The sequence below is a fragment of the Lissotriton vulgaris genome, chromosome 5 (assembly GCF_964263255.1).
Source record: "Lissotriton vulgaris chromosome 5, aLisVul1.2, whole genome shotgun sequence".
In the NCBI taxonomy this organism is placed as follows: Eukaryota; Metazoa; Chordata; class Amphibia; order Caudata; family Salamandridae; genus Lissotriton; species Lissotriton vulgaris.
The window spans coordinates 1390519832-1390544947 of NC_141693.1; the positions used below are offsets into that span (position 1 = coordinate 1390519832).

The 25116-nt window shown below is 44.5% G+C and overlaps 1 protein-coding gene across 1 annotated transcript in view; it reads right to left on the bottom strand.

Annotated features, from left to right (window-relative positions):
* The window catches only part of LOC147712639 (chemokine-like protein TAFA-2), a 404289-nt gene that overhangs the window by 42212 nt on the left and 336961 nt on the right, over positions 1-25116 (bottom strand). The window contains exon 4 of the mRNA XM_086923335.1: positions 10506-10630. Coding sequence (XP_086779461.1) covers positions 10506-10630 — 125 coding nt within the window. The remainder of the gene's footprint in view (positions 1-10505; positions 10631-25116) is intronic.

The following is a 25116-nucleotide window of genomic DNA, read 5'->3' on the forward strand; positions in this document are numbered from 1 at the left end:
CCTGTTTTTATCACCTTTCTGCCAAAGATCACTATTATTGTGTTCATTATAATGATGGTAATATAAATTACTGCATAGTATTGTACAAGCTCATCAAGCGACCTATGTATGCCAAATTGAATGTTATCAAGTATCACCATATCATGTGTGTATTGTAAGATTTGTATTTTTTGCTTCATCAAATGGGGAGGGAAGATCCTTGGGACTACTAGATGAATTTCCAAGTCTGTAATACACAAATTAAAATTAAGGGGGAAAGGATGCAGCCCTGTTGTAATCCTTCAGTTTGTATAGATTTTCCCTGAGGTTGCAAAGTTAGCAGATAGTTTAACCCCTTCACTATGGCGGCTATTCCGCCGTAGTGCTAAGGGGGCGGTGGGGCCGTGCGGCGCGCCCATGCTGGCGACGGAACCACTCCTTCACCAGCCGCGGTTGCGCTGTGCTCATGACGGAGCGGTTCCATCACGGCCCCGCCCGCTCAATAGAACGCTCAGCGCAGGCGTGGAATCTGCGTCGCGCAGGCGTGCTGAGCGGGCCGTGACGGAACCGCTCCGTCATCAGCACAGCTCAACCATGGCTGATGACGGAGTGGTTCCGTCACCAGCAGGGGAGGGGTTAACTTTCATCCATGTGTTACTGTATAGTGATTCTATGGCCTTCCAGAGGTGCAGTGGTATCTTCAACTTCCTTAGCTTTGCCTAAAGCCGGCCTTTAGGGTATTACCGAAGGTATTTGTAAAATGAATAAACACTAAATTAAATGGTCGGGTCCTAGGGAGCACAGCTTCGTCTATTAGGCATAATAAGGTTAGGAAAGTATCCTCGAATGCTACTATGCCTTTGAAAGCCAGTACGAAATCATTGGATCCGTTTCTTCTCTGTTGGCCAGTTTTCTAGCTCTTTGTACAGTAACCTTGTGTGGCACTGTGCTTCCAAATCCAATAGCGACATAATTTTATAGTTCGTGGGGGAGGCTCTGATTCACTTTTTATGCATTGGTACCAAGATTGAACCCCTCCAGCTATGGAAGACTGTGGCTATAGAGTAACATTCTGAGAAGAGGGGGGTTAAGATAGAAATTCAAAGACTCTGCCCCTGAGGCAATGGGAGAATAAATGTGAACAGGACCAGGGGGAGTGGCAGAAAAATGGAGAATAATTTGTTAAAAGTAGATGGAGGTAAAAGAAAAATAGATAGAACTTTGAGATAGGTATGTTAGTGCAAAGCACACATCTACGATAGAGTAAGAACATTGCAATTCCCAAATATACTTTCAAAGTTACTACAGCTCTAATGCTATCAAAACAAGGTCTAAATGTATTCCAGCCTAGCCTAAGAGTAAATCAAGAACCACAATGTCCATCCACTGGTACTCCAACACTCTCTCATACAAAGCAGTTGAGGAAGGGAATAAAACTAACACCCTATAGGAAATAATGTTACATTAATTCAATGTATGCCAAAGTTAACTTACATGATGGATATGGATATTATGTTTGACCCAAAACTGTCCTTTATGAATATATGGGTGGTGTAACACAGTGTGAGCATATTTAACTTCAAATGCTTGGTAAAGTCCCGCTCATGGTCAACTTTCACCACAAGGTTTATCGTCCTGAACCTTGGTGATTTCTTGGCTGGATTCCTGCAGTAGATTGTATGTGTGCATCCCAAATTAGCCCACAAAAAACACTAAGCAGGAGTGCTAGGTCTAGGCTTGAAAAAATCTGATTGCATAGCACCAGCTCTGTGGTTTCTGCATTGGATTCCATGGAAAAACATCACCTTCAAGCTGCAATGCATACTATGTTACGATTACAAAACCCTAAGCAAGCTTAACCACTACTACAGATCAGCTTGTTGTATGTAATCTACCGCAGGTAAGGGGACTTCGAGAAACCTTTAATACGAAAGGCTGCAGAAGAAATATTTTAGCTGTACAAGACTTAAAGAATAGGTCAAGCCCCACAACGAGCCAATGCTTCCCGATTCAGGGGTGGACCGTAAGCAAGTCATTTCAGTTAGACATTCTAGACCATGGCTACAAATGCATTGGAACCCAAATTAGCCAGATTGTCACAAACTCACCATAACAATCAAAGTCCAACACGGCAACCCTAAGTATCACTTTTAATCTGCTACCAATAAATTACTAGAATACAAGATATTACATTCTTAAGGTACTCGACTAACTTTATGTATTTAATTTTATTTTATTTCTAAAGCATGCTGCATTATAGATTAATTGTTAAAACAGCTACCCACTGTTTCTCCTGTATTCTTGCCACGAGCATTCCTGAAGATGCATGTGGCTAGCATATGGAGGCATAGAAATCATGTTTAAAATATATCAAGTTGTCCACTCTTTCAAATATATTCTGAAAACAATCACTTAAATGAATCACATGTAGATTAAGGGCAGAGGAAGTCTAAGCTGTGCCCTGGAGAAAATGTCTCACTCTTCACTGGGTATCATATTCAAAAAAATTCAAGGGAGACAACAGAACCTGGAATTTTCATTAAAGCCCCGATCTCAGTAAATTCTATAAGACAAAGTCAGTTCTGTTGTGCGTAAAGGATATCTTAGACCAAGGCCCCAAAAGGCTCAAGCAGCATTACTAAGGGCCTTATTACAAGTTTAGCTGTCTTCCAATGGGACCTCCACCACGGTGGTCCCAGGAAGACCACCACACCCATGGGGAGCCCGCCCACCAATTTACAACTTGAATCCAGGGTGAAATGCTGGGGGGGTACCCTAGGTACCCCCCTGCACACCCTGGGGGCTCACAAGAGCCACCCAGAAGCTATTTTCCACATGCTTTTCCACGGCGGGCAATCCGCCGCGGAAAAGCATGTGTATACACACATTGTAATTTGGCTGGCGGTGTCTTGCAGACACTGCCACAAAATTGCGGCCAACACCCCATGGATCAACGGCGGACGGTCTGCCGTCCGCCGCTGATCCCACCGCCATCCTAATCTGGCGGTGGGTGTATTGAAGGGCCGCAGCGGTGATTCTGCATCCTCCGGGCCGGCAGTGCCTTCCGCCGGCCCAGAGGATGCGGAATCACCGCAATCCTAATCAGCCCCTAGGTTTTTCCATGCCTTATGAGCCAACTTTAAAAAAAACAGATCACTCATTTAATATATGTTAAAAATGTCACCCTTTCTGCAAGGTTACCCTGAATTTTTTATCTTTTTGCTGAACACTATTTTTTCTGGCTATTGCGCTTTACCCCTACTAACAAGTGATTCGCTTGTTCCCCTTTCCAACGTGTTAAAACTGGTGTACTCCTGGTTGGCATATTTAGCCTACTTATAAGACCCTAGAATATGGTACCAAGGCATAGTTAATGTCACAAGTGGACTGCAGCACCCATTGTGCCATCCACTATAGAGACAATGTAAACATGACGGCGGGCTTTCGACTAGTAGCCTGGCTGTGCAGGTTTTACCGCAAATCCAAGTTGTCAAAATAATACCTTTTTACAATCCTAAAACTCTCCTTTTAATTATTTAGAAGTCACCAGTAAATATGCCTTACCACCCGTGAAGGCAGGGTGCATAGTTTTTAAAAGTATAACATGTAAAGGTTAACGTTAACCATATCCTGACTAACATCACAAAGCTATTTCTGCCTACAAAACATCTACAAATTTAATGTTTAATTTTTTTTTGAAATATTAGTACAAATTCAGCCCGTCCGGCGAGAGCAGTAAGGTCTCGTCATCACTGCACAAGTGTTAGTATATATAGCTTGAAACACAGTGCTATACATTTCAAATAGGCATCATTTTCCCACCAAACAATGTTCAACAGAGTAGGTAGTGAAATTGCAGTGGGGCACTCTCACTCATGTAGTGCAATTATTAACTTAAAGAACTCAAAGGTCGAAGCTAGTTTTGTCAAGATGGTGTCTTCAATCAGTTAATAAATATACTAGAGCCGTAAAGATGAATTTTAAACAGATTTTATTCTTCAAGAACAAAACATCCTGCCCAGTCAATGCGTTTCAGCCTAAACAAGCACTTACTGTGCAAAAGTTAGAGCTATTGGCATTCTAAATGACAACATTTTTATTTATGTGCCTGTTTTGAAAACAGATACATAAATGGCATTGTCATTTACAATGCCAATATCTTAATCTCTCGCGAATGCGAGACCTAGTAGTAGAGTGAGTAATAGTAAATATTAACTCTATGCCGAGGGGTCCAGCCCATGTTCCTCCTACCAGGAATCAAAAACCGCTTGCAGGGGATGTACCCAGCCCAACAGACCAATAGAGGCTAACCTCCAACTTTGCCCCTCTGCTGCCGCGCCGGAAGCCTCCAGGGAAAGAGCATGCGAGCCTGTGGCTCCCGCCTACCACCCACCCCTCGCAGCTGATGGGGGGAATGCTATTGCTCACCAGATGGGGGGGGTAGCGTGGCTTTCCGGCCAACTCAGCAAAACGTGGCAGCAGAGGACTGCCCCAACACAGTGTTGCCCAAACACCACGCTAAAAGGATTTTGCTACCCCTCCCACACATACCCGCCTCACTAGGGGATGCAGAGCAGCAGGCTTGGCTTTCCCCCTCTTCCCACACATATCGCACCCCCCAACCCTCGAGGGCTAATTGGGGGGTGGGTGAGAGTTGATATTACCCGCTGGGTGCTCCTGTAGGGACAGCAATGTACTTACACTGGCCCGCTTCTGAAGGGGTAGAGAGGTACTCCTGTCGGTTTGCACCTGTAGGGGTAACTAGGTAATCCTCTTGGGATGCTCCTGTAGAGGTATCTACGTTCTCCTGCTGGGCTGCCTCTGTAGGGATAGTGAGGTGCTCCCCATGGGCTGCTCCTGTAAGCGTAGCTAGGTATTTCCACGGGTTGTTAATGTAGGGGTAGCAAGGTATTCGTCTTGGGTTGCTCCTGTAGGGGTAGCAAGGTACTCCTGCCGGGCTGCTTCTATAAGGGTAGCGAGGTACTCTTGCTGGGCGGCTCTGGTAGGAATACCAATGGACTCCTTCTGTGCAACTCTTGTAAGGAATAGCAAGGTTCTCCCGCTAGGCTGCTCCTGTAAGGGCAGTGAAGTACTTACAATGGCCCGGTTCTGTAGGGGTTGCGAGGAACTCCTGCCGGCTGCATCTGTAGGGGTAGTTATGTATTCCTTTTGGGCGGCTCCTATAGAGGTAGCTAGGTACTCCCGCTGGGCTGCTTCTGTAGGGGTAGTGAGAGATGTACTTGCCTGCGGTATAGGTGTACTTGTCGTGCGTGCTGTCACTGGGGTAGTACCTGTTGTACGGAGAGAACCGTATGGGACATTTGGGTATCATATCCCTATAGAGGGGACAGACAGGGGTATGAATCTGCTGGGTGGTCGTCTTTACCTCTGAGTGAGATGCTTCCGTTAGCTGCTGTGGGGTACTGGTAGCCGCTGCTGAGGGGATTGGTGACGTTACAACGCAGGCTATTACAACGCCTGCTGTTACAACGCGGTTTTTACATCGCATACCACTACAAAGCATAGTGCTTTTAAGCGCTGGATAGTGATTTATTTAATTTACTATTCCAACTCCAGTCTCCGTGGATAGTAGGGAAGGTGTTGGATAGTAAATTAAATATATTCCCTATCCTAGAGCGCCCCCCAGCGCAATGCGTTGTAATGGTTTGCGTTGTAATGGTTGCGTTGTAATGGTAGTGCGTTGTAATAAATGCGTTGTAAGTGATGTTTCCCTTGCTGAGGATGCCTCTTACACCTGTTGTGGGGTCTTCTGCTAGGGTGGGATACATGCTGCTGGCTTCTGCTACAGGTTTCAGGCTAGGGCGGGATGCAGATAATTGCTGGGGGGTGTTGTGACCAATGTCACCTATGAGTGAGGTACTGCTACGTGTTTGGGGTCTCGTGCTGCGCTGTGGTGCTGCTGCTTGTTGAGGGTCACAGGGCGGAGCGAGGAGCTGCTGAGCACTGGGCATCCATGGCTGAGATCAGAGCGCGGGTGTGTGTGTCTTTTGGGATCCTGCTGGGGTGGGTGCTGTCAGCTGCTGGGAGTCTGCAGCAGGGATGGGTGCCGGATCTCCCGCTGTGATGCTGACAGATTCCATTGGTGTCTGCCGAATGAGAGGGTCCCGGCTCCACTGAGGGATCTCCCTCGTACCTGTTGGGCGTTCGGTGGGAGGGAGACTGAGAGGGTTTAGGGGGGTCTCGTGACTCCCTGCGGGGTCTCCTGCTGGGGTAGGGTCACAGGCACCGACCCTACCCCAGCAGGGGTAGGGTCAAGGATAGACTCTGGTGGGGGAGGTGTGGGGGGCTAGTTCCCATCAATGTACTTACACTGGCCCACTTCTGTAGGGGTAGCAAGGTACTCCTGTCGGTTTGCACCTGTATGGGTAACTATGTAATCCTCTTGGGATGCTCCTATAGAGGTATCTAGGTTCTCCCGCTTGGCTGCCTCTGAAGGGATAGTGAGGTGCTCCCCATGGGCTGCTCCTGTAAGCGTAGCTAGGTATTCCCACGGGGCTGTTAATGTAGGGGTAGCAAAGTATTCTTCTTGAGCTGCTCCTGTAGGGGTATCAAGTACTCCTGCTGGTCTGCTTCTATAAGGGTAGCGAGGTACTCTCGCTGGGCGGCTCCTGTAGGAATACCAATGGACTCATGCTCTTGTAAGGAATAGCGAGATTCTCCCACTGGGATGCTCCTGTAAGGGCAGTGAAGTACTTACAATGGCCGGGTTCTGTAGGGGTTGCGAGGAATTCCTGCCGGCTGCATCTGTAGGGGTAGCTATGTATTCCCTTTGGGCGGCTCCTATAGAGGTAGCTAGATACTCCCACTGGGCTGCTTCTGTAGGGGTAGTGAGAGATGTACTTGCCCGCGGTATAGGTGTACTTGTCGTGCGTGCTGTCACTGGGGTAGTACCTGTTGTATGGAGATGACCTTCTGGGACATTTGGGTGTCATTTCCCTATAGAGGGGGCAGACTGGGGTATGAACTCCTGCCGGCTGCATTTGTAAGGGTAGTTATGTATTCCTTTTGGGTGGCTCCTATAGAGGTAGCTAGGTACTCCCGCTGGGCTGCTTCTGTAGGGGTAGTGAGAGATGTACTTGCCCGCGGTATAGGTGTACTTGTCGTGCGTGCTGTCACTGGGGTAGTACCTGTTGTACGGAGAGAACCTTCTGGGACATTTGGGTATCATATCCTATAGAGGGGGCAGACTGGGGTATGAATCTGCTGGGTGGTCGTCTGTACCTCTGAGTGAGATGCTTCCAGTAGCTGCAGTGAGGTACTGGTATCCGCTGCTGAGGATGCCTCTTACACCTGTTGTGGGGTCTTCTGCTAGGGCGGGGTACATGCTGCTGGCTTCTGCTACAGGTTTCAGGCTATGACAGTGTGCAGATAATTGCTGGGGGGGTCTTGTGACCAATGTCACCTATGAGTGAGGTACTGCTGCGTGTTTGGTCTCCTGCTGCGCTGTGGTGCTGCTGCCTGTTGAGGGTCACAGGGTGGAGCGAGGAGCTGCTGCGCGCCAGGCATCTATGGCTGGGATCAGAGCGCGGCTGTGTGTGTGTCTTTTGGGATCCTGCTGAGGTGGGTGCTGGGAGTCTGCAGCAGGGATGGGTGCTGGATCTCCTGCTGTGCTGCTGACAGAGTCCATTGGTGTCTCCCGTATGAGAGGGTCCCAGCTCTACTGAGGGATCTTCCTGGTACCTGTTGGGCACTCGTGGGAGGGTGACTTTAATGGTTTAGGGGGGTCTTGTGACTACCGGCGGGGTCTCCTGCTGGGGTAGGGTCAAGGATAGACACTGGGGGGGCTAGTTCCCGTCCCTGTGAGGGGCTGCACCTGTTGCGTTCACGGCTCCTCTACAGACACGGCAGCCCTGGTTCCCGCCTCTCCTCTGCCACTTCCCTCAGCCCCTCTTTCCCTTGCAGGCAGAGGAGCAGGTACTGCTGGGCTCAGAGCGAACAGCCAAAGCCTCTGGCTCATAATCACTGTGGCGAGGTAAGGGAAGGCAGGCGAGGAGACAGGAGGGGGAAGGGAAGAGGACGGCATAGAGAGGGATAGGAGAAGAGAAGAGAAGGAAAGAGAGAGAGGAGACTGAGGAGGGGCAGGGAAAGGAAGCGGGGAGATGAGAGAAGGAACTGAGGGAATGAGGGGAATGCAAACTAGAAGAGAAGAGGGCAAGAGGCAAAGGGGCTTTAAGAACCAGAATGAGGGAACGGAATAAGAAAAACAAGCGCTGCCTTTTGTCTTTTAGCCCCGTCCCTTTCAGACTAGGTGCCCCGACTTCCTGGAGCTACATGGTTTAGCTATAGGGGAGATGGGCCGTGGATTCCCTCCTTGGTCGTCACCTACACAGTCGGTCTTTAGACAGACTTCTTTTCATCTCTACGGTTGTCTCTTCCCTTATCCTCACTGTCTCTCCTCCCCTACCCCCCACTACTTTCTCTATCCTTTCTCTCCTCCCCTAATGTGTTGCTGATTGTTTGATATAATGTTTACTTGTTGATCTTTTACTGGTATATTGCTGAACCACATTGTTACACTTCCTTTCGTCTCTCCTGTCGTCTCCTCCCGCATCCTCCCTCTATTTATGTCTCTCCTTCCCTCCTCTCTCAATGTATTGAGACCGAACTATTTTGTCTGATGCCCGATGAAGCTACCTGGTTTAGCTATAGGGGAGATGGGTTGTGGATTCCCTCCTTGGTCGTCACCTACCCAGTCGGTCTTTAGACAGTCTTCCTTTCGTCTCTACGGTTGTCTCTTCCCTTACCCTCACTTTCTCTCCTCCCCTACCCCCCACTACTTTCTCCTTTCTCTCCTCCCCTAATGTATTGCTGATTGTTTGATATAATGTTTACTTGTTGATCTTTTTCTGGTATATTATTGAACCACATTGTTGCACTTCCTTTCGTCTCTCCTGTTGTCTCCTCCTGCATCCTCCCTCTTTTTATGTCTCTCCTTCCCTCCTCTCTCTATGTATTGAGACTGAACTATTTTGTCTGATGCCCGATGGAGCTACTTGGTTTAGCTATAAGGGAGATGGCCGGTGGATTCCCTCCTTGGTCGTCACCTACCTAGTCGGTCTTTAGACAGACATTTTTTTTCTCTCCTTATTGTCTCTTCCCTTATCCTCCCTTTCTCACCTCCCCTGCCCCCTCCACTACCCACTACTTTTCTTTCTCCTTTCTCTCCTCTCCTAACTTTATTGCCTATTTTTTGGGAAGTATTGTGTAATTGATGAACTCTCTCTGTTACATTGTTAATTCTCATGTAAAGCGTTCTGATACCTTCAGGTCTAGCCAGCGCTATATAAAACTCTTTAAATAAATAAATAAATCTTCTTTATGGGGCCATCTGGACCCATAAAGAAGATAAGAAACCTTTTACGCCAGCAGTAAGTCAAGGACCCCAGTCTGAAAAGGACGGGGCTTAAAGAGAAAGAAGAAAATCACTAGGACCTCTTCGCCAAAGGCTGGCCACCATTTTGAATGAACGGTGACGCCAGCCAATGTAGAAGAGGGGCGGGGCTTAACCTCACTAGTAGAAAATCCCCTAACTCATTAAATCTAGCCAGCTCGACTGCGCATGTGAGCAGTCTTTCGCAGGCCGAGACCTAAAAAGGACTTGATCCGGGGAAAAAACTTCAATTCCGGCTATGAGAGAATTATGTTACATGTGAAGAGGAAACATCTTTTACTACAGGGTTACAGAAATACACTTTTCTCCCTTAGTGCATGAGCTACATTTGGAATGATGGCAGGAGCAAGACTTTATTTGTGTGACTCTTATGTATTGTGGGCTAAGACTAAAATTATCCAATGGAAACGATCCTTCAAAGGGGACAGTCTAGAGGGGATATATCAGGATATCCAAATATAAAAACATTTCCTTGCCTATCCAGAGAGGGGAGAGTAGGGTGGTACTTAAAATGTGTGGTGCCATGGCCACTCACAAACGTACTATTCACCTGCAAAAGAACTGTTAGAAGTCTTGATTACTTTCACATCTGATGTTCTAACTCACAAATGTTTTTAAACAAAAGGACCCCAAGCCTAACTATGTTTAGCAACAACTTATCACCTCACTCATATTGATTCTCTTCCAAATATCTCCATAGAAATATTCTTTTTTATGAGGCTCATCGATACCTGTAGAAACCCTTATATGAGATGGACTTCCAGATGCTGAGACAACATGGCATACTTGAAATGGGAGCTGTTCAGTAATACTGGTGCAAACTAATTTAGGTCCTCTCAGCCATATGGCTAAGTACGATTTTATGTTTTCACTTATAGCATGATGATTTAACACGTTTTGGAATCTGGAATAAAGGGATGGCCTAATATCCCCCAACCTTCAGGAAAAGTCATACATGTGCCATTGCAAAGGGGGAAAATGCAACTCCACGCTTTAAATCCACACATTAAATCCAAAGTTGTGATGGAGGCAGACAATTAGGCATAAACCCTAAACATGTTATTATTGTAAGACAAGTAAGAAAAAACTGATATAAATTGTGGTCATACTTCACCTTGGTTGTTTTTACTTTGTTTCCAGTACTACAGCTCCATCCTCTAAGGTCAGGTAAAACCTTGCATTCTTCTCCTTCTAAACATGGTTGCATTTGGCACCACCATTTCTGAATCACAATGGAGGCTACAAAGAAAAAGGAATGGAAAATAAACTTTAAGTTCTGCTGTTCCCATAAAAGAATTACCTGCTTCGCCATCTACATATACTCTGTACATACACTGCAGCCTGTATGTCATATGTGCTGCAATTTTATAGTGGATGTATATGGATGAGAGGGAGGTCACAGCATTTACATCAGAACTATAATTTCTGAAAGGGCCCATTTACAAACTTTATGTGACCAAACTGCAGTCTATATTTCATATTAGAAAACTCTTCCATGCATTGTCTATGTCAAAATACGTGCACACCGTGTGGAGTTTATGGGCTATAGAATAATCAGTGTCTACTTCATGGAAATCAAATGGTGGCAAATTGGATTGTGCTGGATGGAGTTTTTCTTTTTTACTGTTTGTTTGTTTCTTTTGTATGCTGTGTCCCTGTGTTGTGTTGATATGATGTTTTTTCGTGTTTATGCTTTGTTGTTGTGTAGTGAGTTGCCATTTTGTGTTATTTGAGATGTTTTATTTGTTCTTTATTATCATTCTCAAATGTCAGTGTTGTGTTCTTTTGTGCTGATGTGCTGTTCAGCTTTGTCACTGTTAGGTGTTAACTTGAGTGATGATGTGCTGTTTGGAGCTGGGATGTGTTACCATATTAGCCAAACTTAATATATAGCAGAGTAGGAATTGAAAACATTAATTATATGCCCTGCCCTGAAGGCTCAGGTCAGTAGTATGGTTCTCTTTCCTGATTTTTACTAGTTTGTGTAAGAGCATAGGAAATCATTAGAAGCAAGCGTGCTGATATTTTAATAATTTATATTATTGCACTTTATCTTTATGACCACTGACGCCCCATAAAAGTAAGAGAATATATCTATGAAATATTAAAAGGTTCGATTTATTTAGCTCATTTATTCAGTCTATTTTCCCACTGCAATAGGTGCCACGTTAATTCATTCAGCAGCACAAAGGCTAAGTTGTATTCATGTTTGCCGTTTTCACCGGCCCACAGTGAACGGAAATGTAAAGACAGAATTTACCATTTAAGTCTGTGAGGATAGCGCATGGTATCTGGAACAAGTTCCATCTATACGAACCTGCGCTTTCCCGCTCAGGCTGCAGCTGGCAGTGCTCTCAACCAGGAATTGCTCGACAGTACATAAAGAACTCAGGCAGCACTAACTAGACCTCCGTCAGTTAAGATTTCAATGTCACTTCTATTATTAAAGCTCATTTCAGTTGCTTTTTATTTGTACAAAATTACCTAAAAAGCCAGCAATTTAGGCATTTAAGTCACACTGACAGCCTGTATTTTTCAGTCACTCCTGAAACTATCCAATTAGACTAGATTTCTCAATTTGTAAAAAAACGTAGGGTCAACCCTTCTGCAGTGTCTGAGAGCGTGGTGGCGGTGATCAGAGAGCAGTCGCCAAGTATGTCTACTCTTCAAAGAAATTTCAGTTAATTCTAATTTTCTCATATTTAATTTGGCATCCTTGCAGAGACTATTAGACTTATGTATAATTGTATTTCGTCACATTTTCTCTCAATATATCAGGACTCTGAAATGTTGCAGTGATGAGAAGGCAACAGTCTTAAGCACATATGAATAACTATTTCCACAACGTTACCTTGTACTTACAATCACGAAGCCTTCACCTTAACGTGTATAAAATCGTGTATCAAAACCTAAAAACCTAGCTGCTGAATCGTTTAGAGAAGACGATCTTTAAAGTGCGGTTCGTCAACTTACAAATTTGAGGACATGAAATATTATGGAGCCCCAAAATATTAATTGCCTATCTTCGGGAAGATTTTGGAGAACATTCCTTTTTTGGCTATTCAGTATTTTGTAGTCAGATAGGTGGTAAACTTCTGACTAAATATGAAATAAAGTGTACTGATCAGAATTAAACACCTGCCTCCTTCACTCACAAGCAGAAACATATGATTCACACAGAATTCTTGGCAGAATTGTCATTTTAACAGCAGTAAGTTAGAGTGATATTAACCCCTTCGATGCTGATGACGAGCTCAGCTCGTCATCAGCCACGGGGGGCATGTGCGGATGACGAGCTGAGCTCGTCTTCTAACGCAGCTTTTACAAAAAAGCCGCGTAGCGCAAAAATAACTGCCGCAGCGATGCGGTTAAGTAAGACATTTCTAGATATAGTTGAGATATATTTCCCGAGTCACTGGTAAGTCATGAGATGTACAACATTGCATTGCATTTTTTAGATATCCAAATCAGAATACGTTTGACCCCAGTGAGAGCTGGTGTGCCATGATGCAAGGTGTGAGACTTGATTGAATAGTTAATTAAACCTTTGGCTTGAGTACGTCAGTTAAGTTTTACATTTATGGCAAAATTCCTTGTACAAAGGCATTTTGGGGGTTGTTCACTCAGATGATGAGGCTTTCAAAGAATTTCAAAGTGGCCATTATCAATTTTACCATAGGAAAGAGATATACAAGGATGAAACATATTTGGTTTGTAGGGGATGGTAGAAGATTGTGTAGGTGTCAGGGGATGATGAGCCAGTGATACATTTCATAAAGAGGTTCAAAATGGTATCCTATTATGGACCTTACATTCTTTTCAGGAGATATGGTACTGATGGATGAAGTTCCCTGCTACACCCTCTGACAGACCCTTAATTTTTGAAGGCAATGTTCCAATTGTACCAAAGTGTATCACAAAGGGGTGAGGCCACAGACATATTGCGCACAATTTTGTATGTGGAAGATCTTGATGGTGGTGTTGACAAAGATGTGGATTTTGTCAACATGTTTATTTCAGATCCTGGTTTGAAAAGATAATATCTAAGAGATGAAGTGGAGGGCTGTTGTTATGAGAGTGGAAAAGGGCATTGAGCAATTTCTACACAATAAGCACTTGATAAAGTTGGGAATGGGGTGAGTCTGAAGTAATGGGCAGGCATATTTGGATGGCCACCTCTTTGGAGCCGAGGATGGCACAGTTCTTGAAAGTATATAATTATGTAGTAGCAAAAGCTTTATTTGTGAGCCCATAGCATTCTGCAAAGGAAACCCTATGAGCTACAAGAGTTGTTACTGCGATGGCCCATCAATGGATGGTAGAATGCATGGCTAAGGATCTTTGGAGCAGAGGAGGGCATAGGTCTTGAAAGTGTATAATTCTGTAGTAGCACAAGCTTTTTGTGAGCGTACATAGCATTCTGCAAAGGAAACCCTATGAGCTACAAGAGTTGTTACTGCAATGGCCCATCAATGGATAGTGGAATGCATGGCTATGGATATAGCTTATGGAGTAATTTTTTGTCAAAATTTAACAGTTTGACACTGTCAGCTTGTGAGATTTTCTTTTTAAAGCTATTCAAGTTAATTCTGACAAACATATATGATTGGCAGCTCAATGTCCTGGCCAGCTAAAACGGCAGAGCATCATGTGCACTCTGGAGCACCCACTGACCCATGTCCCCACCACGCCTTCAGCCGTGGGAGCAGGACAATTGGTGACAAGCCCAAGAGAAATCATGTACACCTCCATCACCTTGGCCTCCTTCCCTGAGGACTGGAAGCATGCTGAAGAGAGGCCCCTCCTAAAAAAACCATCCACCAACCCAGCAGAATTGAAGAACTACCAGCCCATCTCCCTGCTCCACTTTCCGGCAAAGGTTGTGAAGAAGGCAATCAACCATCAACTCACTGAACACCTGGAATATACCAACCTCCTGGAACCCGCTCAATCCGGATTCTGAGTCAACCACAGCATTGAGACAGCCGTGATCACAGCCACCGATGACATCAGGGCCATCCTGGATAGCAGACAAATGGCAGCCCTCTTCGCCCGGGACCTGTCAGCTGCCTCCAACACTGTCTCCTATCACATCTTGATCAACAGACTCCACCACTTTGAAAGCCAGGGAGATTCCCTCAAATGTATCACCTCATATCCCACCGGAAGAACCCAAATAATCAATCGCCTACTGTTCATCGAAACTCTGTGCAGGGTCTGCAAAGGATTGTACCTCGGCCCAACCCTCTTCAACACATACATGACCCTCCCCGGCAAACATTGTCAGATTGCACAAACTCAACATGATCTTTTATGCTGATGACACCCAGCTTATCCTCTCGCTGTCACAGGACCCCTACACCACCAGAGCTAACTTCCTTAGATATATGCGGTACATCACCGACTGGATGAAGGAGAACTGTTTCAAGCTCAACACAGATATGACAGAAGTCCTCATCTTTGGGAACAACCTCTCTATGGAATGACACATGCAGGCCTGCGGATCTTGGCCCTCAACCTACCTAATAGACCACAGTCGCAATCTCTGCATCATCTTGGACAGCAAGCTATCTACGATAGAACAGATAAATGCAGTCTCTTCTGACTGCTTCCACGCCCTACTCATGCTCCGCAAAATCTTCAGGTGGCTTCCAGTCAACACACTATCTCCTCGGGTCTTATCAACGCACTAGAGGCCTATAATCGGCAGAAAAGTATAGTCTGTATTCAAACTCTCTCAATAGACAAGATTTCCAATGTAAGCTAAATAAAGAAAAGAAAAATAGTAAGAGGGAATTTATCCCTTAAAGACTAGAACCCTCACTCACCGGTAGGTGACATGCTTCATCATATGGGTTCCTCCTTACCAGTAGGAAAACCTAGTCATACTGGGAGATACAACTTCTTCACTGTGTTGAAGGAGCTCAGAGATGTTTTCATATGTGTGTAACTTTGGGGGAAGGATACTTAAATCCCATATGTGAGCCTCAAGGTGTGGTGAGGGTGCAGCGCAAAAAAGGAATAATGTGATGAAATAATATATCTAAGGTGAATATTAAAACTGCCTAGGTTGACGCACAAAACACGATTTTATTCACGTTCTCTACCTGCCAGGATTAAAAATCAATGCAAGTAAGTAGTATAGATTTATAACTACTATTTAGTACAAGGTCGACATGTTTCAGCCATATGATCAGTATCCTGTATCGGTGGCTTTCATCAGGACCAAAAGGATAGAAAAATACATTTGCTGCTGCTGATATAAACTGTGTGAAAAAGGAAGAAGACGGATTATACAAAACCAGTATTCCTGTGACGTAATATAAGGTAATACTTGGGATATATGAAAGGTAAATAAGAGAGAAGAGAACGAACACACAAGTCAATTAATATGCTCTGCTACTGACATCATCTTGTGTCATAACATTGCCAATAGCCATAGATATATGCAGTATATATTGCTTGACTTACCCTCAATAGTAGGATATATTGCCTCACCTCTACCTGGCAGGCTGCTCAGGGAAGGAGGCCCCACACTGTGGGAAAAATTAAAAACTGTAGGTCACACCTAGCCAACATTGCCAATTTTATTTGGGTGACAATGATACTTGTGCTCTAGTGTACTCAAAAGTGCCTGATTTCCCATTTTAGAAAAAGCACAAATGTTAATAGGGATGGAGTTGACTCTACCTCTATATCAGTCTGCCTCACTAATAATATAGATGGTATTCTATGTTACTGTAAAATGATTGTTTTATGTACTCAACAGATCTGTACTGATTAGCAAATGACAGTACCAGGCAATTGTCTACCATAAGTAAACGCTATTGTTGTAAGGCTCTATACTGTTGCAGAGCACTCATAAAAAAATGTACCTGGTTGCTATAGATTGAAATTGAAATACTTCAAGCATTGCCTAGCTTTGTATATATACCACAATATAAAGTTCAATACAAGCAAACCCTTATATTCTGAGGCTCTAACCTGTCAAGAGCAGTCAAAAGGGAAACACAAGGTTGCAAAGTAGAAAGAAAATACTTACATCCTTGCCCAGTTTTCTATGTATAACTAATGTCATGGCTTCTATTCATTTGTACTCTTTCATGGCCAAAACAATGTTTTAATAGGATTTTCAGAAGAGTAGCCTAACCCCTTACCTGTCTGTCGGTACCTCATGGCAAATGGAGGCTGCCTCAGGCGGTACTGACCAGACCAGGGAATCCATTTAAATAGTGTCTCTTACAACAAACGACCCGCGTTTCTGTAAGGCCCTGTGGTGACTATTACAATGCCTGAAAAGTGCGATAGTCAACGCGCGTGTGCCATGTATAAAGAAACACAGTGTCCTCATTCGTGTGGTTGTTACGGCATGCGCGGGAGAGAGGTTCCCTGATCATTCTATCACACTTGGTGGCCAAAGCTTAGAACAACCTTCCCCTGCACCTCAGAACTACCTCTTTGCTGCAGCAGCTCAGGCAAGGACTCAAGATCTGGCTGTTCGAATGAACAGATCGTTTTGCTTTAGGACACTTCCTGAAGCAGCTACTATTGTAAATAAGGTCTGCACATCAGAATCAGAATCAAGTGGTTGCATACATTTCCCCATCCTCATTTTAGTATGCTGTTCCATAAAGATTTCTAAGATTTCCTGCTCCCCACAGAATAACAAAACCAGCTCCTGTCCTGAGGAGATATCAAAAAGTATGATTTTTAACTGCATTGACATTAAGAGGAAGCGAGGCAAGATGGCGGCCGTGTAGTTGTGGCCGTTAGCAGCAGGGCGCAATGAGGCTGTGTTCTAACCCCTAGATCGATGTATACAAGGACTGTGGCAACCTGCGATCGAGGAACGATGAAGGAAATAAGGCAATAATGAAATAATGTTTTTCCTGCTTACATGTTGCGGCTCTGGAAGACTTCTGCACCGGATTCTGGCGCTGACTGCTACGCCTCCCGTTCCCTGCCGCCAGCGTTCAGTGAGTGTCAGAGGGCGGGGCTTGTGAGCGAGGCTGCAGCTGCGGAGCAGAGCGGAGTTCCGTTTGGAGGCGAGGCGCGGTAGCAGAGTTGGGAGCCGCTGCTGGGAACAAGTTGCTGGCGGCCCCCGGAGCCTGACGAGCCTGACGAGTTCGGCAAAGCTGACGAGGCGAAGGAGAAGAGGCTGCCCGCTGTGTGTAGGAGGTATGGCCCCAAAAACGAATGACTCCAAAGCGGCAGAATCAAAGAAGAAAGGAGGGGCTGAGGGGGCAATGGCGGTTTTGTAGGAGGGAGACCCCCGGCTTAGACCGCATTCGCCCATTGTAAAGAAACAGCAGCAGCTGGTGGTTAAGACGCGTCAGGCGACTGCAATTGCGGACATGTTTACGAAAAGTGGCAAGGAGAAAGGGGCAAAGGAGAATACAAAGGAGAGCATAAAGGAGGCCACACCACAATCTGTGGACGGGGCACTACAGGAAGTCGGGGGGCAAGCTGTGACGCCTACTAGTTTAGTCGGCATAGAAGAAAGTACTAACCAGCAAATACCTGAAGGAGTTCCTCTGATCGGGAGGGTGCAAGTAACTATAACTACCCCGGCAGCCATCTTAGGTGGGGGCCCTGTAGCAGTAGGAATGTCGGAGGGCCAAGAGACTGTGGACAGCGAGGCAGGCACCTCTACTAAGGTAGGCCAACACGATAGTAGTTGAGATAATCTGGTGTTGCAAGGTGACTTCTAGGTTTGATTTCGGCTGGCTTAGTGTTACAAAGGTGTCAACTGGGATACTGTCACTGAAGATATTAAGGCAAATAGATCTGAAAGTGGTTAGGTCTACTACATATCGGTATTATGGTGAACATTAGAATTTGTACAGTCAATGTCAGCGGACTGAACGATTGGAAGAAACGACAAAAACTGGCTCACTTTGTTAAACATAACGGGATAGATGTACTATGCTTACAAGAGACCCACCTACCGTGGGAAAAACGGAATCTGTTTTCAATTAGTGGGTTTGATCTGATAGTTTGTACTTCACAGACCTCAACAATCAGGGGGGTTGCACTTTTAGTTAGATCATCTCTAGGTGGGGCGAAGCGGGTAAAAAGCGATAGCTTGGGCAGGTGGGTTATTGCAGATCTGTGTCTGGGTTATACAATCTGCTCAATTTATGGGTCGAATTGTGATGATCCAGATGTTTTTGAATTCCTGGAAGAAGAGTTAGCTGGTTGGCCAATGCCCATGATAGTGTGCGGGGACTTAAATAGATCCACCCACTGGAATAGCACTCATAAGTACTCAGGGAGGAAGCCCAGGGTGTTTGGGCGTTGTCATCCCTAATGAGCTCACATGGGTTAAAGGATGTTTGGGGGGAGAAGGAGCCCCTGAACCCGGGGTACACATATTTCTCGCACCCTTTTCAAAAATATTCAAAATTAGATTATTTTCTTATCTCAGCGACAGAATTGAATAGAGATAACATCATGAAAATCCCAAGAATGATCTCGGACCATAATCCGTTGATTTTATCCTGTAGATTAGATTCAGTAGAGAAAAGGCATACCAGCTGGTCCTATGAAACGAGGCTATTATCCGACCAAAGATTTGTAGAACATATAAAAATGGACAGGGGAGTTCTTTGACGCAAATCGCTACAGTACATCTAGGAACAGTGTCTGGGAAGCTTTTATGGTGGCTCTCAGGGGGAAACCATTAGCTGCTCGACGAGACTAAGGAAGGCGGACAGGGGGGAGTTAGATAGACTAATGGGTGATTTGGCAAAGGCCGAGGAATTGCATATTAGCGTTATTGGTCAGGGCCTAGATGGGTCAGAGAGCCTAAGAAGCTTGGCGATTATTAAAGCCGAGCTCCAAAGGCTGGTCAGTGTACAAAACCATTGAATCGGAGATAGCTCCAATTTTTTGGGATCTCTTCAATGGTATATTGTGTACAGGGGTTAGCCCCGAATCTTGGAAAGAGACTAACATAATTATTTTCCACAAGAAGGGTAAACCCAAGGAGAACCCGGGCTCTTCCCGCCCGATTTCGCTCATTAATGCGGATACTAAATTGTACTCGAAAATCTGGGCAAAAAGATTGGGGAGGATCATCGGCGGTCTTGTCTCCCCGTGGCAGCATGGGTTCGTGCCTGGGCGAGGCACGACGGACCACACTCGTCGAGCTATTACTCTGTTTGACGCCCATGCTGCTAGGGGAGGGGTGATGGCCATGATCCTCCTCGACGCGGAGAAAGCATTCGACCGCGTGGTCTGGGAGTACCTGTGGGGAATCCTTGAAGGCAGGGGCTTCGGTCCCAAGGTCATCAGAGCTCTTAAAGTGATGTATAACGATCCGGTAGCCAGGGTATCAGTAATGGGAGAGAGCTCGGAGAAAATTGTGATCAAGAGAGGGACGCGCCAGGGTTGCCCCTGCTCCCCGATCCTCTTCTCATTATATATAGACCCCCTGATCCAAAAAATCTTGGGGTGCCCCCAGATTAATCCAGTGATGCTGAATGGGTCTACTAATAAACTGTTAGCATATGCTGACGATTTGGCAGTTTTTACTACTGAACCGCAGCAGGCGATGTCTGCACTCGCGGAGATGGCAAAGGATTTTGGAAGTAAGTCTGGCTATCTGCTGAATGAGGGGAAGACCCAGATTATCTGTACCAAAAACATTACTAAGTCGGACAGCAGGTACGTAGACTCCGCAGTGTATCTAGGGGTAAGAATTAACGCCTCGGTGGATAAGATCATTACAGAAAACTATCGCCCCCTTATGGGATCAATCGAAGCCGAATTAAAAAGGCTGGATGTATTACACCTCTCTCTGGTAGTGAGGGTGAACGTCCTCAAAATGTCAATATTTCTGAAGGTTTTATACCTGTTTCGTGCCATCCCACAATTGCTGGAGGAAAAATTAATTAAAAATCTGGAATCAATCTTTAACAGATTTATCTGGCAATATGTGAAGACTAGGCATTCCATGAAATTTCTGTCACTCCCGTACGACAGGGGGGGCATGGCTTTACCAAATCTCCAATTATATCATTTTTCTTGCCTTTTGGCTCAAATGTCAGTATTGTTTCAATCTGTCCCTAGCCCAGAAGGGGCCCAGGGAGATAGGCAGGATCCCACAACCATTTTCGAGCTATTGTTGGGGAAGAAGGCTTTTGGGCTGCTATTGAGGGAGGTGGACCGTAGATACAATAAGAAGGCTTGGTATAAGATCTTGGACGGGGTTTGAGGGACTTGGAAAGCTGTCCAAAAGTTGTTGGAAATCCCTAAGATCAATGTGCATCTCCTCAACCTTTTCCCCCACCAGGGTATGTATAGAAATAGCCTGTTTTGGAGAGAACAAGGAATAAGGACCTTAGGGGACATTATGGAGGGGGGGGAGATCCTTAGGTTTGAGGAGATACAGCGCAAGTTTGGGATTCCTCCGAATCACTGGTTTTTATACGGACAGCTAGCTCAAACAGTGATGGCCTTTAGACCTAGGATTTCTGCAATGAGACGCTTTCCCCTGATTGAATATGTATGGAATGGGGGCAACAAAATAAAATTAGTATATAATCATCTAATGGTGGGCATTAAGGATGATTTGGAGAAAACAGAATCTACAATGGCAGGGAAGTTAGGTGATCCTGATGTTGACTTGGATCTAACCCTCATATTAAATAAAAGACTATTCCGATCCTCAAGCTTACGGGCACAGCATTACAAAATGCTGTTTAACTTGTATCATACTCCGGCAAAGCTGCACGCCTGGGGCTTGCTGGAGAATGATAAGTGCCCTAGATGTGACGAGGGCCCTGCCGATTTAATCCACATGTTCCATCACTGTGATAAGTTATCTATGATCTTAAGGGAAATTTAAAACTTTTTGGAGGGGCTGCTAGAATGTAGAATCATTCTATCCCCTACCTTGATGATACTAGGCGTCGATAGGAAATTGAAGCTCGGAAATGATGCTGAAGCGTTGGTTTTTATATTTACAGCTGTCTTTCGCATTCTTATCTCAGCAGGTTGGAAAGATTCCTCCCCTCCCACCTTTCAAATGTGGATGGCTAGGTTGCTTGCTTTAAACAACATTGAGTCGTGCTTATACGAGCTAAAAGGTAAAAAATCTAGGGAACTAGGCAGAAACATCTGGGCACCACTTGCCATTTGGAGAAGCTCGGTGGCTAACAAATGTGGTAATTCTTTTTTCCCCGATTATGGGTGGTTCATGGAACTATTGCCTTATTTTAATTGTTTGACTATTTATTATTATCTCGGTGGATATTGTCACATGTATTTATTAATCAACTGGTATGAACTTGTAACCTGTGTTTTTCTATGGTTTAAAAGGAATAATTGAATAGTGAATTTGTATATTCTATTTTTATGACATCAGTTAATCTCAATTAAAAAAAAAGACATTAAGAGGAACAAGGTGACTGGACATAAAAACGATTAACAAATAATCTTTTCTAGGACTAGATCTTATTGAATAGAGGAGGCCCCTGGCGAAACTTGGTCCACACTTTTACCACTGGCCTTTAGAATTTGGACAATATATAACTGTGAATATATATCTACATTAATTTCTTGAATGAAGGACTTGTGTTCCAGAACAAGACTGTGTATCAAAATCATTGTTTGTAACTGTTAGAATCCTTATTCACCCATGCACAAATGTTTACTTTGCTGTATTTGCACTTACAATGGTGGTTGACCGTGTTTTGTTGGGAGCACCTCCAAGCAGAATCTGTGGTATATATGATAAATCATGTTATTGATGTTAAATGTGTTCTGACCTATTTTTGAAAAGTGGCATACATGATGATAACGAACGATCAATTTAAAATGGGAAATTTGTTCTTGGGTACAGTATTTTCAGGTATATCTTACCTCCTTAAGTAGTGAAATTCATTGGGAAAGGCACATCTTTGTATGCAGTGTTTCAGTGGCCTGGACTTTCATCTCACTTTAGTTAGGCCCACCCCCTTCCTTATAGCAGCCAGACATCAATATGGCACCCCAAAGTATCATCCTCAGAACACTTTCCGGAGCTGCAGTCGGTGACCTGAGAGGAGCTCAGGTCAAAGATGAACACTCCAAGGGTCAGGTGGCTGATCCTACATAGCTACAGGAACAATGAAAGTTGCAAGACGCCTTTTCCCTAAAGTGCTCAACTGACCAGTGGGAGCTAGACTTGGTTTAGACTTTGCTATTGGCCTACGCCTGAAACACTGAGAATCCCTAAATACCCTCCCCCGAGGTCCTGTGGTCCCTAGAAGTGTACTTATGTTGTGGTTAGTGCACCAGTTGAAAGTCTATTAATATGTGAAAGCTTTTGCACCAGAGATTCAGGTGAACCTGCTGCAATACAAATCTGACCAGCAGTTCCAGGGCATGGGACTCAATTTCAGCTTCTTCCTGCTCAAGGTTCTCTAAAGAAAATGACTAGGTACCATTCTGCACTGGGACCTAAGCAATTGAAAAAGAGTGTACAAGAAATTTCAAAGCATTTAAATAAAATAAATGTGAGATGGTCACTTTCTGAAGAGGCACTTAAACACATTTTCAAACTTTTTGACTTCCAAACTTTCACTGGGACCAGTCCACTTCATGCACTTGAGAATGACAGGCCTAAAATTGCACCTAGGTCCCGGTCAACCCCTCCCACAGACTTGCCCTTTGTGCTCTGTGGCACTATTTCAACTTAAAACTTTAAAACTTCACATCTCAATTTTCCTTATTGGACTTTTGTTGTTTTGGTCTGATTTTTTTATTACATTTTTTTTATTTTTTTCTAATTTAGTTTTGGATTTCCAGTGTTTATTTAGTTTTTTTACTTTATCTTTGTTTTGGTACTGCATACATATTTTACACATTGCCTTAAGTTAAGCCTGTCTGCTCTGTGCCATAGTTACTAGGAGGTTGAGCTGAGATTAATTTAGTAACTTTGAGGGTTAATCCTGACAAAACTTGTTAATATTTCATCGGGTGGGCAGCTACCCATCCCAAATAATATTCCAATTTCATACAGTATCTACATTTAAAATAACACAGTTGTGTAGAGTTTAATTATATGGACCTCACATGACAGAATAGATGACCAGCTCTTTATAGGAGTTACTGATGCAAAGATAAATAAAATAGTGACCAAGCTCATGATTTTATATTATGTTACCTACTGCATTTACATTTGCTCTACCTTGGCCAAAAAAGACCTGGGCTAATAATTGCTGGGCCGCCACTTAGTTATCCTTACACAATTCTGCAAAGCATTATTGTCTCATGGCCTAGGTTCATATTGAAGGGTGCTTTACTTTGGGACTCATTCATATGGTAAGGAGTCTGCAGGAAGATGTAGCCATCAGAAGAAAAAGTTACTTACATTAGGTAACAATATTTCAGGTTGATACTGTAACTTTCCACTTACTCTTCTCCACCCTCTCCTGCCTTTTGATTTAGTGCCACTATTAATAAGATCCCAGGGTACGCAATGTGTTGTTTGCTGTCACTAGTGATAATGCTCTCTCACTTTATCTTTACGTGTATTATTGAGGTGTGGAAAAAGTACCAGAAAGTGTAGCCAGCATGCCAGACTGCTCCATATATCCCTGATGATGTCAACTGCTGGGTGGCAAAGCAGCAGCGGAAGTTGCATGTCTACTTCTAGCAGCGCTTGAGAGCTGTTGTCAGGAAAGAAACATTAACACTTGGCCGCCATGTTTGTCAGCTCTTGTGCTTAATCTATTGTCCTAATAATCTAACATCACTGTCCAAAAAAGGATAGGAAAAGCACCATTAAGAGAGGGCTGAGGTAATTAGAAGTTACCTATCGTCAGCAGAGAGTCTGGATGAGTGAATACTAATGTCACTTTGTGCCGTCCACAATGCTACAGCTTGTCGCGTATTGATGGGTGAATGTGCTCGACAGTTGAGTGCAGCTGGATTTTGAAGCTTTTTTGAGGAACTGCTCAGAGGGTCTGCAACACATTGATCATCTTGGAGGGAGTGTGGTGCCTTACTATGTCAAGACAAATTGCTATAACTTCGCACTTTCTCAGGGTGGATCTTTAGATTTCTTGTGGTTCTACATGAATCCAATATGTTGCAAGAAACAAGGAACCATTGAATTGTTTGCTGTATACATGGCATCGTAATCTGAAAATCGTCATCATTGGTTGATAGAAACATTCCCTCCTTGCCTCCATATCGATCCGCAATAGCTACAAATGACCTTTTTGATGAGATTAGTGTGCTCATGAGCCTTATGAAACCATTTTTTCTCACTACCTGAGAATTCATTGGCCTGCCATATCTTAGAAGACCTTCCGTGGCTAATACGGGAAGGTCAGATGGAAATGACCTCAGTGGCATCAGCCACTCATTATCTTCTTTTTTAAGTTGTGGTCTCCCTGACTTGCCTTGAGGAGTTTAAGGCCCACACAAATTCAAAGTGACAACCCTGGATCATTGGGACAAAGGGGAACTAGAAATTCGCTTGGGTGGATGATTCTACCACTCAAGAATCAAGTCCTGATTATCAGTACTGACAACCAAAAAGCCCCAAACAAATTGGTACTGGTTCCAGTTGCGTAAGAAACCACACCGCAGCCCTTACGGTGCGGTGCGGGGTGGTCCTCGAGCTCCACAGTGCACCCTCACCACAGTGACTGGTACCTGCTGCCATATACGTTTTCATTACGTGATGGGCACTTTGATTTTGGTTATGCCGAGACCTGTGCCAGTTTATT